Raw genomic sequence first — 15,435 nt, forward strand, 5'->3', positions numbered from 1 at the left:
CCTTGTTTCATTTATTTCACTATACCAGTTGCATTTATGTTGCAGAACTTTGATTTCAGTTTTCATTATTCTTTTGCTTAAGAAATTGAATAGAAAAGAGCATTAACAGAGCAACAGTACATTTCAATACAATAAATACACGTAATTTCAGCAAGACTTGCTTTTTATAATCAATGACATTTTAGTAAATTAATATAGCAAAAGTACAGGATTATGCATTAAAACTAAGATAAACTAATTACTAATGTACTACACATAATTGTTCAACGTTCATACTACATAATTCACATTTCAAAATTATTTCCCACAGAAATATTCCAATTAAGAAAATTTATCATTAAGCTGTAATGTCTATAAAGTAGCACACACAGAGGCTACAGGATCTTAAATTTCTCTTCATTGAAACACATAATTAAACAATAATTGAGACAATTCATATAAATTGGCTTCTATTTAAATGCAGATACTAAATAGTTCACTTTTTCTACACATATTAAATTTGTTTGAGATGTTAATGCAAGTAATTAAAATAACTTACTTCGAATTACTTTACATTTTGATTCTTTCTTGAATTGCCAATAGCAATTTCTTACTTCTGTCGTTCGGGCAGGAACGGTACCTGGAAATAAAGAATATTTTAACAAAACAAATTCCAGAAATTGATTCCTCACCTAAATCAAGTCAGCAAAGAGAGCGATGAAGTTTTTTTTTTTCTGATATCATAAAAGGCATAATAAAAGATAAGTAATTAATGCATTAAAACAAAAGAAGGTACCTTGCCGCTACCCACATTGCACGTTGGACAAAACAAAGGTGTTTTGCAATTCAGTAAATAATATAATTTTTCAGTAAAAATTTGGATTCCTGAACAAAAAACATACTTCACCTATAAATAAAAGCAACATAAACTAGCATAGAAACATAATTTTGAAGCAATACATTACATTATATAATCAAGGGTTCACAGTACATATTTTAGGGCCCTTTGAGACCTGCCACATGTTGCTGTGCTTGACTGTGTGCGCTTCGTAGTAAGGCTAGTACCATTTGATCCTCCCAGCTGATTGCCATAAGTAAAACAAAAACAGGGTGGGTTGCTTTTTACCCATGTGCAGGAGCCCGTCTCTAAGCGGAGCTGATATTTTGCTTGACTCTGGTTGCAATTTCTGAAGAAGAAAGGCACCCTTTATGAGGAAAAACCCCTCGGCTCCCCTCATGTGCCAGTCCGTTAGCAACTTCATTTCCATAAACATTTACATGTGACGGTATCCACTGAAAAGTAATTTTAGGACGTCTGTAAAAGTAATGTCTGTCTACCTGTTACTATCAGAAAACAAATCCCCCCCCCTTTCTAAAATTTATCCTTTTCACTTCCGGTTGTTTTATTTATTTCACTTTTCCAGTTGCTTTACCCTCTGTATTACATTATTCTTTTGCTAAAGCAATTTTCTGAGACTTGATTTTCATAACAAACAGCACTAGCCAAATGTACATAAAAGAGCACATCCAAGGTACAAGATTAGTTACAAAATGACATCACTATTCACAGAATGCAGCAAATTTCTCATTAAAGAAGGTTGAATAATTTAAAAAATACAGCAAGAGAAACAAATTGAATAGAAAATATTATTAACAGAAAAAAGGTCTTTTTCAATAAAATATATACACATATGTTCAGGAAGACTTGCTTTTTATAACCAACGACATTTTAGTAAATTAAGGTAGCACAAGTAAAGGATTATGATTAAAACAAGGATAAAATAATTAATAACGTACACACATTTGTTCATACTACATAACTCACATTCCAAAATTATTCCCCCCCCCCAAATATTCCAATTAAAAAAATTTGTTTAATTAGCTACAATGTCTATAAAGTAACACACACGCCTAGGTTACAGGATTTTAAATTTCTCCTTATTAAAACACATAATTAAAACAATAATATCGAGACAATTCATATGGATTGGCTGCCATTAAAATGCAGATACTACTAAATCTTACACTTTTTCTACACATATTAATTTCGTTTGAGATGCTAATGAGAGGAATTAAAATGACTTACTTCGTATCACTTTAAATTTTGATTCTTTCTTTTGAATTGCAATTCTTACTTCACAGTATTCGTTACATCGGGATGAGGGTAACCTGGAAATAAAGAATATTTTAACAATACAAATTTCAGAAATTGATTTCTCACCCAAATCAAGTCAGCAAAGAAAGTGTTGAAGCTTTTTATTCTGAAATCAAAAAAGGCATAATTAAAGATAAGCAATTAATGCGTTAAAACAAAAGAACATACCTGACCATTACCCACGTTGGACGCTGGACGATCCCATTCTTGAACGGCAAATAGGGGGTATAGGAATAAGATGACATCACCGGCCGGCAGCATAAGAAATGTTTATATTTTTCGAGTCCGGGCAGCCGGCAGCGGAGTCACCAACACTGACTTGGGGGTGAGCAAGATGGCGTTCAAATCACTTCAGCTCGGAAACTGCGATGCTCAGTCCAGCTAGTATACAGGTCAATGCGTGAGATAGGGCGCAATCTCTAAGTTTTGCCTAGGGCTTAAATAGTTGTTATTCCGGCCCTGTTTATAATAAAAATGCGTAAACTTTCCCCATAGAGGTTCATGATAACAGCATCTGTTTAAGACTTTTTTTCTCAGGTGCCGATTTCTCGTTTTGCGTGCATGATATTTCAGAAAGTTTTTTGCATATTTCCCTAAAACTTTTCATGCATGTTTGTCTGGTTTATTTTTATGATCTCGACCTAAATTTTAACTAAAAATAAAAGTTAATATTAAAAAAAATATATTTTCGCACAAAATTTCGGAAAATTTTCGTATTATCATATTAAATTTAAAAAATATAAATTAATAATTTTTTTAAAAAATAATAAATTTAGGTTCAGATCATAAAAATAAACCAGACAAACATGCATGAAAAGTTTTATGGAAATATATAAGAAACTTTCTGAGATATCACGCACGCAAAACGAGGAACCGGCACGGGCCGGTACCTGAGAAAAAGAGGGTTTAACAGCTGCTGTTAACAAAAATCTCTATGGGGAAGGTTTACGCATTTTTACGATAACTTAAAAAGTTTTTTGCGTATGGTAATAAGTAAGGTATCAAATTGTTCAAGATTAAATTACGCATAACATATATTTTTTCCAGAAAGTCGAAAATTTTGACGATTAAAGGTCCTTAGATCCCCGATTTTCACGGAAAATCTTAGGCTTAACTCAATTCAAGTCCCGAGTTAAAGAGCAAAATGTATTACTAGAGACCACGAATATGAAAGCGACTTTTCAAACGTACAAAACTGTAGTTTTGCATTGCTCAGGAGACCAGGGTGGCGACAGATCAGGGAAATCAGGGAGATCAGGGAAAAGTCAGGGAACTTTATTAATCAGGGAAAAGTCAGGGAAATGTCAGGGAATTTTGAAAAAAAATACAAAAAATCAGGGAAAATTGATTTTATGAAGAAAAAAATTTTTTTTTTTTTGCGTTACAAAATTAAGTACTCTAATTCCCTACACACTTTCCGCCAATTATCTGTACAAAAAAAAAATAAATAAATAAAAATAAATGAGGTGCGATTATACACTGCCGCATATTCGTGCATCTTTTTTCCTCAACGTCAAAGTATTGAATCTTACTTATTAACCACAGGATGAACTTCCTAAGATTGTCTGTGTCTGTTAGGTTGTTTATTTTACATAGCTTGAAATTTCTTTTTATGCTTTCAGTGCTACATAAAATAAACAACCATACAGGCAAAGAGGAAGTCTTCATTAACGCCTTAGCTCCTTAATTGCTAAAATTGAACTTTCAGTAAAAAACTTTTGTTTTTTTCCGTTATACTACTTGTTGTAACCGCATATTATAAAGATTTTCTTTTCTTCAGACTGAGGTGATTTTTTATTTTATAACCAGGTTGTATTCTTCTTTAATATATTTTGAAATTAACTAATTGCTTTTTTTTTTCTTGCATTTCAAAGTTGTTTGTTACAAAAGCAATCTAAGATTTTTTTTTTCTGTTACATACTGAAATCATTTGAAATAGAGTTAACTTGTGTACTTAAATAAATATCTTTATTTTTTTATTGTTAAAATGCTGTATTCATTCATCCCATTATGTTATTGATTAGAGAAAAGCTCCCTATGAATGGATGTCAAATGGTTTCATTTGTTTTGCATAAATATGTCAATTAGTTATCTAAGAATAACGACATTACTTCTATTCTTTCACTATTGCTTGTTATTCTTGCAACAATTATTATAGTTTGAAAATTTAGTTCAAAATAATTTCAATTACTTTTTATTTCTATCATAAATACACATAAGTTTTTAAGAGTGATTTTAATAGTTTCTTAAAATTCTTATGCTAAGTGGTTTCTGGAAGTAAAGTTTTTTTTTTTAATTTTCTATATTCTTTCCATGTAAAAAAATTTAATATACTGTTTTGTAGGGGTTCCCCCCCCCCCCGCAAAAAATTGACGATATGGTTTTTTTAGCCATTTTATTAAAAAAGCAGCATTTTTTTTAAAATACATCTTTAGTTCAACAATTTTACACAACTTAAAACGTTTAAAATACTGCATTTTATACAAACATACAATGGATTTCAAGTAGAGCAAAGAAAGAAAACCATTTTATCATTTGTGACGTAAATCAGGGAAATTTGGTGAACTTAATCAGGGAAAAGTCAGGGAACTTTTTTTCACAGTTTCTGTCGCCACCCTGGAGACCCTCATCCCTTTCGGCTCTGCAAGTTGGTGCAAGTTTTTTTGAAACTTTGGGAAAGAGTGCTTTTTGATCCAAAAGGAGTTCATAATGTGTTTTTAAAATATGTTTCTTTCTAATTGACGATTTAAATCTTTGCGAATCAAATATAAGATTGCGAAGCAATTTTCGGGTAGCGAGCAGGGGGCAGAGCCCCCTAGTTTTTGAAAATTTAATATTGTTAAATTTAATCGTGAACTGAAAGTTTTAAAATGCACGTGGGATTTCTGTGCATTTTTATTCCCTACACGATTTACTTTTACTTTTTTTTTACTTTTTATTCCCTACATGAAAATATCGGCCATTCCGTGATTTTCTGGTTCTTGAGGTATTTAGTGTGGCCGTCCTCCATCACGCATGGTGTAAGCCTTGCTTTGTTTAAGAAGACAGAGAATGAAAAAGTTAACAAAAATGAAAATGGCAACACTTGGTTTATTATTATTGTGATTCTGATTTCACTGATTTCCATTCCGAGAAAAAAAAGTTAAGGGGTGTAATAAACTTGAACAGGAATTTTTTATTTACTAGCATTTTATGCGTTTTAATTTAAGCTATCAGTGTTTAAAATGAATGCTCAAATATTACAGTTGTTATGTAGTTCTTGTAATTCATGCTAGTAAACGATTCAAGTACTTTTCTGGAGACAAAGAAATGACATTGTTGCAGCTGTCATTTTTCCTTTGATTAAAATAAAAACATATGCAATTCGAAACGCAGTATTAAAGCTTTTGAAACGACGATATAGAGCTTCGATCATCGATTTTTTTTCTATATTTAGTTATCAATTATTTAAATACTTGACTCTTCAATTATGTTGCCGTCAAGTGGTTATTTCAGAACTATTATGTGCCCATTTTCAAAACTTGGGCTTTGTACACGACCTCATTGCCATTACAAGCATTCTAAACAAGGTTTGTTATAATTCAACTTATTTCCAATTGCTATCAGTTTATGCTTCACCTTCAACACTCTTCTCTAGTTGACATTCTTTTGCTTTTCTCGTCGACGAAAACAATTTCTCTTTACGCACCGCGATGTTGCGTTGCATTACGATGTAAGTTTTTTTTTTTTTTTTTTGTAGCACCGCAAGAAATTGTCAAAAACAGCTTTGAAAGTGCAAGATGGCAGTAAATATAACAAACATGCATTTTGAGTTTACAATGAACCTATTTTTTTTTAATTGCGAAACGATGTGAGCTTATGGAAGCAATCTCTCCTTGCATTTATAAAGGGGTTCCTCGAAACACTAAAATATGTATATGCAATCTTCGTTGCTATTTTGCGCTTAAAGCATTTTTTTTTTAATGATTATAACATATGCTTTTTTTGTCAATATATTTTCGATTAAAAGCTTTAAAAAATGCATTTCCTGCCAGTGTTGGGAGAAAGGTAAGGTCCTTATTCACTTATGATCTTCCTCAAAGAGATGCACAGAACTTAAGTTTTTGGTTTGGGGGGAATTTTCTAGGGTTGGCAAGTTTCTGCTGAAATGGTTAAAACCACTGGTAGAAGCCGGTTAAAACCGGCACGGCAAAAACCACTTTCTGCCACATTTGCGGCAGAAACTGGCAAAAAATCACAAAATGAAAAATTAATTCTTGATATACAACAGAAAATGCATGGAAAAAATAATTAATTGTTAACTGAAGCACTGTAATTTTATTACAAAATTATCACAATTCAAAATCAAATGTTACATTGTTGGGACCCTGCAGTTGTTTCTTTGAAAAGGTGGTTTCAAAAATCTAAACAGGTTCTCAATTTAATATGCACAAATGAGAAACTTTAGAATATTCTTAAAACAGAAGAGCTAGCAAACAATGCATCAAGGAGCAAGCAAACTTTCATCTATTGTATAACTGGTCCACCATGTAGTAACTGGGGTTGTGATAAAAATTTGACTAGAAAAATAAGTTTTGAGTAATGGGCCTTATTTGTTTTGCAAAGCTGTGACATTAGGTACAAAATTCTAAGCAAGTAAAATTCTGGCACTTTCTTCTTGAAGCACCTGACATGATAATTTTAATCACAAACAATTTAGAGGAAGCATAATAGTGAGCAAATTACAATCAGTAATGTCCGTTTAATTCTGTGTGTCCCTCCTCTTTCCTAAGCACCCCCGTATGATTTTTTATCTTTTGTTAAATTAATCAAATACTATGAGCCTCTGCAATTGAAAAGTTCCCTTTCTGAACTAAATCAAGGGCACTAGCATTGGATTTTATTTTTTAAAATGATGAAATAATGTTTAATTTTTTAGTTGACTTAAACAAATATCATTTACTAATTACTTGAGTTATTAAAGACACTTTTAAGTTTCTGCCAGTTTTTACCAGATAACCAGTTTCTGCTACTGTCACGGCAAAAACTAGTTTCTGCCGGCAGAAAACCAACGCTGGAATTTTCAAATTGCCAAATGATATCCTGAATTTTACTGAAAGATAAATTATGAGCATGAACACAAACATGTATCTTTGAGAAGTGACATAAAGATTATTATTTTTTAAAAAGGCAATTTCAAAGTAGTCTCCAAATTTACCGAATCCTCAGAAAAAAAAAATGCTGAAAAGGACCTTTATGGTAGGTCACATTGACCTCCCATTGGAACGTCCCTGCTTCCACCAGCGTTTTGAAACAATTATGAGATTTAAACAGCAATGATTGTCGCACAGTGTCTGTACAGTAATGATTGGATTTGTAGTCGGTGCTGTATCAATACATTGTTTTAGAGAAAAATTCTAAACCAGTTTAATGATATGGGACAAGCTTCTAAAATCCAACAGGCTGCCAGTTCACGAATGTGCTGTTCCAAGTCAATCAGCATTGTAATAAATTAATTTTAAGGACATACGAAAACAGTTTCTTTGGATTGCGGGATCTATTTTGCACTTCAACTCAGTGAGTGGATAAATATCTGGTTGCAGTGATTTTGAACAACTGCCGAGCCAATCTGCAAACAAAGGGTAACTTTTGATAGCAAACCAGATTGGAGCATAAACGTTGACGACTTATATTGGAAGAATTATTAAATTTTCAGAAGGAGATTCCACTGAAACACACAAACGTAGAATTCGATTAGCACAAGTTAGCCATAGAAAATGAGACATTTTGCTTGGCTTTGGCTCTTGCCAAGGCAGATTTTCGTGTTATTTTGCGCTTCCGATGTAGCATGTTTTTCTCAATTTCTGGAAGTGGTCAGGTAAAATACTGCTGAAGCAATAGCTACTACAGTCCTGTTGGATACTTCGTATCTATCACATGTCCGTGAAAGCAAATTAAAGTCCACTGTATTGCTTGGAGTAGTAAATTTATCAATGTAAGCATTTGTAGTTTGAAGCTTGTAAAGGTCCCTTGAATGGACCTTATTCAAGGTTTGGCAACGGCCCCATCAGCTGTCGGTCTGCGAGTATTTTGACCAATTACGCATTGTTAGTAGTGCTAAAAAAATTGTTTTATTTAAGGATTACTGCACTTCATACACATCATGAACATGCTTCGGGCTAAAACAAACTTATGATAGCTTAAAAATGCCGAGAAAATAAAAGTAAAAAGCGAATTCGATATTTCACTATATTTCTGATAAGGGATAAAGGCTTAAACCCATGAAAATATAATAATAAAGAGAGTTTTTCGTATAGAATGAACCATTCATCATTCTTTTGCAACGTTTCTTGGTTAAAAACTTCTAAAAACTCATTTTTAAATGGAAAGATGTGTTTCTAAGCCGCATAAGAGCAAGTTTTTTTTATATGCTGTAGTACCGGATTTTTGTTTGCTACAGTTCCCACAATGCACTGCAGCAACGTTTTTGACCCGCAGTGACATCAGGTGAATACTGTCCAATGCGATGAAGTAATGATACTAAAACTGTGTTCACTTTCTTCTTGAGGTTAAAGCTGCAATTTCTCTCCCTCTCTCATGTTTATTTTTCCAGGACAAATGCAATCGTTAATATCTTTGCATTTGCAAAATGAAGTGTCAAATAGCAATTTACTAGCTTGGTAAAATGATTCTGATTCTTTTCTTAGTTATTTTCAGATAGGATTTCAAAAGATTGCTGCATTTCAAGAGGTAGATTTTTAGCATTTCTTACTCATTTACGTTGCACAGTAGGCAGGGAGCGTTTAACCTAATTCACACATTTCAGCTAATTCTAGCACTTAAAATGGCAAGTATGAATTTAAACCAGGTGCATATTGATAGTTTTATCACTTGTTTCTGTAAACGAAATAACATTTATTATTATTGCAATCTTATATGGAACGTATCCCATTTGGGTAAGTTAATCCAAACTTCAAACTCAATCCAGAGACAAAAAGACTTATCCAATGGAATAAAATTTCACACATGTTAGTTTGAGACCATTTACCACCTTTTTAATCCCCTGCCCCTTAACATTTTGAAAAAAAAAAATTTTTTTTTGACCCACCCTAGTGCCTACAATATTGCCTACCATATAGAGCAATTTTTATTTGGTCAAAGTGAGAATGATTTACTGCTTTGTTTTTTGGCTAAAATTGCGTCAGGAAAAAAGTATTCATATTTTGAGTGATATAAATCAGTGATGCTGGGTTTTAAAAACCAATAGGGGTGCTCAAACACAAGTCCAAAAAGGGGAAAGCTAGATAAATAGACTCTTGAGCAATGACAGCCTAAGTGCAATATTATGTTTCACCTCAAGAAGATGGGAATGAGTTTTGCTTGGATCTGAGAGACGACTCCTAGCTGGGAAACACAAACAAAATTTCCGGGAAAATGCAGGAATCTGTTTCTGTTGGTATAACTATGAATATTATTTTAAAAAACCCAGCAATTTTTCATTTATATGAGGGACAAAAGAAATGATATTGTTATCAAAGTTCAGTTATATGTATCTCTATAAAATTAATATGACTTTTTTCTTTTCAATGAGAATTTATCCGTTTCAATCTTTTTAAAAACTTTCATTTGCAGCAACTATGAACTGAAAACCTTTTGCATCTGTCATAGTAGTTTGAATTTTTTTTAAAAAGTATATTAACATTAGTTTTTTTAAATGTAAGATGATGACTATTAGTTGATTAAACGTAAGTTTTTAAGTATTGTAGCCGCAACGTAAGTTTTTAGTAGTTTGTGGAAACAAATTGCATAAAATATTGTAAAGGTTCGTCTTTTATACCATTCAATAAAAATAGAATTTATACTTGATTTTTTTTTTTTTGAAACATTTGTTACATTTCATCTAATTATAAATTTTTAAACATAGAGGACAGAAGCTTTAAATAATTTGAATGAAATGAAAGAGAAGGAAAAAAAAACACTTTTACAAAGTTCCTATCTTTTCCAAACGAATTAACAGCTGATAGACATACTGGTGCTGCATTAAAAATTGTTGCATATTTTGTAGTGTCGCTCCAGCTTCATTTTCAGCTAAATTTTAGGCTTCAGGATTAGTTATCTTTGTTGCTTGCTTTAAAGTGTAGATCTCTCAACCTACCACGCAGTTAGTATGGAAATTTCATGCAAAAAGATGATTTTTTTTCCTTTCTCTTTTTTTTCATCCCCCCTCCTTTTTTTTTTGATTTTAAAAGTTTGTTTTTTTACATACCTAAAGGATTGTTTACACATAATTTGTTGTAACATTGTTTTTACATTAGGGAGCAAATTGAATTGTATTAATTTTTGACCATGCACACTTAGTAAATGTGATAATTGGTTAATGATACTTTGCATCCTGAGAGCCTGTGCCATAATTTTTGACAAAGTTTACTTGTTGTATAATTCCAGTGTCTCCGATATAACTTTTTGTCTCAAGAAAAAAATTTGGCTGAGACATTTTCACAAAGCAGAGTAGTTATGGAATGGTGCAACTGATTATTTACTTCCTTTAAAGCTATTTTACTCCTTTGAAATGTATCAAGAATTAAATAAAAGTAACTCATTTAATAACCATAGAATTATTGAAATACAAATAATTCAAATCTTTTCGTGTTATAAGATTTTCAGATATTTTTTTAAAACTGCAATGCTAATTTGTTAAGAAATAAAATGGTTTAATCTTCTATTCCATTTAGAAAATTGTTAAAAGCTATTTTAAATGCTGTTACACTTGTTCCAATAATTTTGTCAAACCGTCACAAACGTTTGTCAGTCCTATCACACCAAATTTTCCCAGAGAATAAGTATTTGATCTAATTTAAACATTGTACTCCTATTCAGACCTGCAAATATTAGAACTTTGGAAAGTTTCATGATTTTCCATGGAAGAATGCATTCGCTATGGTAACTTAAGCATCTTTTTTGTGACGGGTGTGACAGTGAGACCTTATAACTTTATTTATGCTAAAAATCCTGTTAAATATTTTGTTATGAAAAATTAAGTCTTCCAAAGGATAGATAAATGCCACAAGTAGTAATATACACGCATACAAATTCTCCTGTTTTAAATACAATGGCCTCAAATAGTTAAGATAAACCGATGTTTTACTTCTAATTTGCAAATGAATGGATGTAGAAGCAAAAAATTTAGAGGATATGTGTATCAAATAGTTTTTTATTGAATACGTCATAGAAATTTGTATACTTGTGTTACAAAAACAATTTATAACAAAAAAAGCACTCTTAGAGGAAAAGTCCATTCTTGAAGAAAACAGAACATTACAGTGTTATGTAGTAAAATGTTATAGAAACAATACAAAAATGGGTTCAAATAAGGAATGTTCCACCCTAACTTGAATGCACTAGCGGCATTGATTTTCCATGCTGTTCATTAAGTTGTCGGACACCGGAATAAGAAGTGAAGATCAGACACAGAGTAAGCCTTGTTCCAGCTCATGTAACGACCTTGGAGGAGGATTTAAAGCAGCAACCTGCCTGCCAAGACAGTCCCAAAGATGTTCTATTGGATTCAGGTCTGGAGATCGAGCTGGCCATTTTCTATTCATTCCAAACTGTGGTCCTCGAGATATACCTCAACAATCCGAGCTCGGTGAGGTCATGCATTACCATCCATCAGAATGAAGTCATTACCAATAGCACCAGCATATAGGTGGACATATTGATCAAGGATCTCATCATGATAGCTCAGACCAGTCAGAGTTCCTCCATGGAACACATGCAGGTCAGTGTGACCACCAAGCGAGATCCCTGCCCAAACCATGATTCCACCATCTCTATGACTGCCTTTCAATGGTGTTGGATTAATGGTATTTAGTGCGCAGTTCCCTCCAGATCAGTAGACGCCCTGAATTACTCTCCAATGAAAATCTGGACTCGTTTGTGAACAGCACAGAAGCCCATTGCTGCTGCGTACAGGGAACATGTTCTCTTGCCCAGTGTAAGCAGATCCTTCGCTGTGGTTCGTTGAGTGGAACTCACGCAACTGATCATCTTGCATAGAGACCTGCATTGGGAAGACGATTTCGTACCGTAGTAGCAGATATTCTTCTTCCTGATGCTACAAAGTGATCTGCAACGAGCTACTGCACTGTTGGTTCTTCTCCTTTGGGCCGAAAGAATAAGAAAACGGTCTTCTGCGGGTGATGTAACTCGTGGTCGGCCTGGAGCACAGAATCTTCTGACTGGTATTGATCCCAAAGCCGCTGAACAACACTACGAGACACATTGAGACGTCTAGCAGAATCAGCCTGATACAATCCCATTTCCATCCATCCAACTGCCCGCCACCTTAACGAATCGAGCAAACAACGTCTCTGAAACATTTTCTAAACTCTATTGACGATTGTCACCGAAACTGCCAACAACAGTTAAAAATCAACACAACTTACACACAATAGTATGAAAGCTTGATATTTGCATATTTTTTTCTCACTCATAAAAATATGCTCTTTTTCTAAAAATAAAAGTGGCAGCTAGTTTTTTATAAATGGTTTTAAAGTTCGTTATTATCATTCATACAAACTATGCATTTTATTGTTACTGCCATTTTTTTAATGGTGAGCTTCAAAAAATATGTTGTACCTTAACTTTTTGAGGCCAGTGTAGTAATCCTGGGCGAATGAAAATGCTATGTTTTTCCTAAATACAAGTTTGTTATATTATTTTAACTTTATGCTTAAAAAATAATAAAAAAAGCTATTTTTATGAAAATTTTCTTAATAATATCACAAACTTCATGTTATTAGCTTTAATTTGATGTATTACTTGTAGCAATAAAACAAAATTTAAATTTCAACCCTCAAGTCCACTTTTTTGTGGAAATGCCATCCTTTGACTTCACTGACAAAACATTTTTTACCAATCCTTTCAAAGGTGAATTCAGACCAAAATTATGTCTTCTTGCTTCTCCGCAAAATTCTTTTTCCTGAAAGAGACCACTTCACAAAATTTCCTATCTTAAAATTAGACCTTTTACTAGAGACGTACCGAGTAGCACTTTGGCCGAGTACCAAGTACTCGGCCTTTCACTATTCGGCCGAGTTAACGAGTACCAATTATACAAATACAAATACAAAAGTGACGACCAGCAACAGGCTCTGGGCCCAGCTAGACTGGTCCTAGTCAATTTACAATCCCCAGTGAAGATCAATGGCCCTCTTAAAACTGTCTACTCCTTTGCTCATTACCACCTCTTCCAGTAAGCTGTTCCAAGGTTCCACTACCCTGCTAAAATAATAATTTTTCCTAATATCCATGTTAGCCTGAGATTTAAATAGCTTAAAACAATGACCCCTTGTCCTGTTTTCAGTGCTAAACTTTAACCCCGTAACATCTTTCGTTTTAATAAATTTAAACAGCTGAATCATGTCCCCTCGGTCTCTTCTTTGCTCAAGACTGTACCTTTTTAGCCTTCTAAGCCTGGAATCATAATCTAAGTGGGAAAGTCCACTTATTAGCCTTGTAGCCCGCCTTTGAACCCTTTCCAATACATTAATGTCTTTCTTAAGATAAGGAGACCAAAACTGAACAGCATACTCCAAATGGGGTCTTACCAAACTTCTATATAAGGGCAGAAGAACTTCTTTAGATTTATTTGAAATAGATCTATTGATAAACCCAAGCATCTTATTGGCTTTGTTGCTAGCAATGCTGCACTGTTGGCTAAACTTTAAATCCTGACTTATTAGGACCCCCAGATCAGTAACTATGTCTGCCTGACTAATGACTGAACCTTGCAAATAATAACTTGTACACTTATTTCCATGCCCTAAATGTAGCACTTGACATTTCCCAACATTAACAGCCATACCCCATTTATCAGCCCACTCCGTAATATGATCTAGATCCTCTTGCAGCTGATTTGCTTGTTCTTCATTTTCTACAGTCCCCATAACTTTGACATCATCAGCAAAACAATTCATGTTCCCAGAAATATTTTTGTGAATATCGTTCATAAAGACAATGAACAAAACAGGCCCTAACACTGATCCTTGAGGAACCCCGCGTAAGACCTTACTCCAATTAGAATAATTTCCCCTTACAACTACTCTTTGTTTCCTTCCGGTCAGCCAATTTTTTACCCAAATGAAAGTTTTCCCTCCTATTCCTATATCAGCTAATTTGCTAAGTAGAGCAACATGCGGTACCTTATCGAAAGCTTTTTGAAAATCAATGTAAACAACATCTACAGGCTTCTTATTGTCCAAAGCCATGGTAACTTTGTCATAGAAATGTAATAAATTAGTTTCACAAGATTTACCTTTCCTGAAACCATACTGAAAACTAGTCAATAGATTATTAGTCTCTAGAAAATTTACTATCTTAATTTTCATCAATGTTTCAAAAATTTTGCAAACCACCGAAGTTAGACTCACAGGTCTATAATTTCCCGCACTCCCTTTAGACCCTTTCTTGAAGAGCGGTGTAATGTTAGCCAGCTTCCAGTCCTCTGGCACTGTCCCCAAATTATAAGAAGCATTGAAAATGTTTGCGATTACATCTGCTAATTCCTCTGCACATTCAACTAAAATTTTCGGATAAATATTATCTGGCCCCGGAGCCTTAGTCTCTTGAATTTTTTTCAAATGAAGTAAAATGTCATCCCTGGAAAATACAAAGTCCTCAAGCTGTACTATAGCTTGTGTCTTGTTGGTGTCAACTGTTGAGATACAGTTATCGTTAAAAACACTCGAAAAAAAGTTATTAAGAACATTAGCAATATCACTATCGTCCTGAATTAAAATTCCGTGCTCATCAACCAGTGGCCCAATATGACTATTTCGAACTTTCCCCGAATTAGCGTATGCAAAAAACCTCTTGGGATTCCTGTTTATGATATCTGCCAGTCTTTGCTCCAACTCTCTTTTCTGAATCCGTACCAAGTACTTAAATTTACGCCTTGCCTTACATATTGGAGCCTATCTGCACTGTGACCTGTTTCTCTAAACCTATGAAAAGCAGCTTGCTTGTAATTTAGAGCGTCTTTAGTTTCCCTGGAGAACCTTATGTTTTAAGAAAAACCACCGACATACATGTGATGAATTTTGAATTTATTGGAATAGTAGTATAGACCTCCTTGTCCATATAATAATTTTTAAAACTAAATTCCTGGTGAAATTTAATTACTCATTATTTAAAAAACTTATATATATATATATATATATATATATATATGTGTGTGTGTGTGTGTGTATGTGTCAAAAATTTTACAAAATTATTTTTAAAATTAAAATTAAATGAATGTATGATTAATCAAGTTGGAATTA

The 15,435-nt window shown here is 33.3% G+C and overlaps 1 protein-coding gene across 1 annotated transcript in view; it reads left to right on the forward strand.

The window, feature by feature from the left end:
- The first annotated feature begins 5,603 nt into the window (after positions 1-5,603).
- LOC129216248 (RNA exonuclease 1 homolog) overlaps positions 5,604-15,435 on the forward strand; it is a 44,714-nt gene continuing 34,882 nt past the window's right edge. Inside the window, exon 1 of the mRNA XM_054850449.1 lies at positions 5,604-5,703. Within this exon, the coding sequence (XP_054706424.1) occupies positions 5,604-5,703 (100 nt within the window). The remainder of the gene's footprint in view (positions 5,704-15,435) is intronic.

This window comes from Uloborus diversus, chromosome 1, assembly GCF_026930045.1.
Source record: "Uloborus diversus isolate 005 chromosome 1, Udiv.v.3.1, whole genome shotgun sequence".
Classification (NCBI taxonomy): domain Eukaryota; kingdom Metazoa; phylum Arthropoda; class Arachnida; order Araneae; family Uloboridae; genus Uloborus; species Uloborus diversus.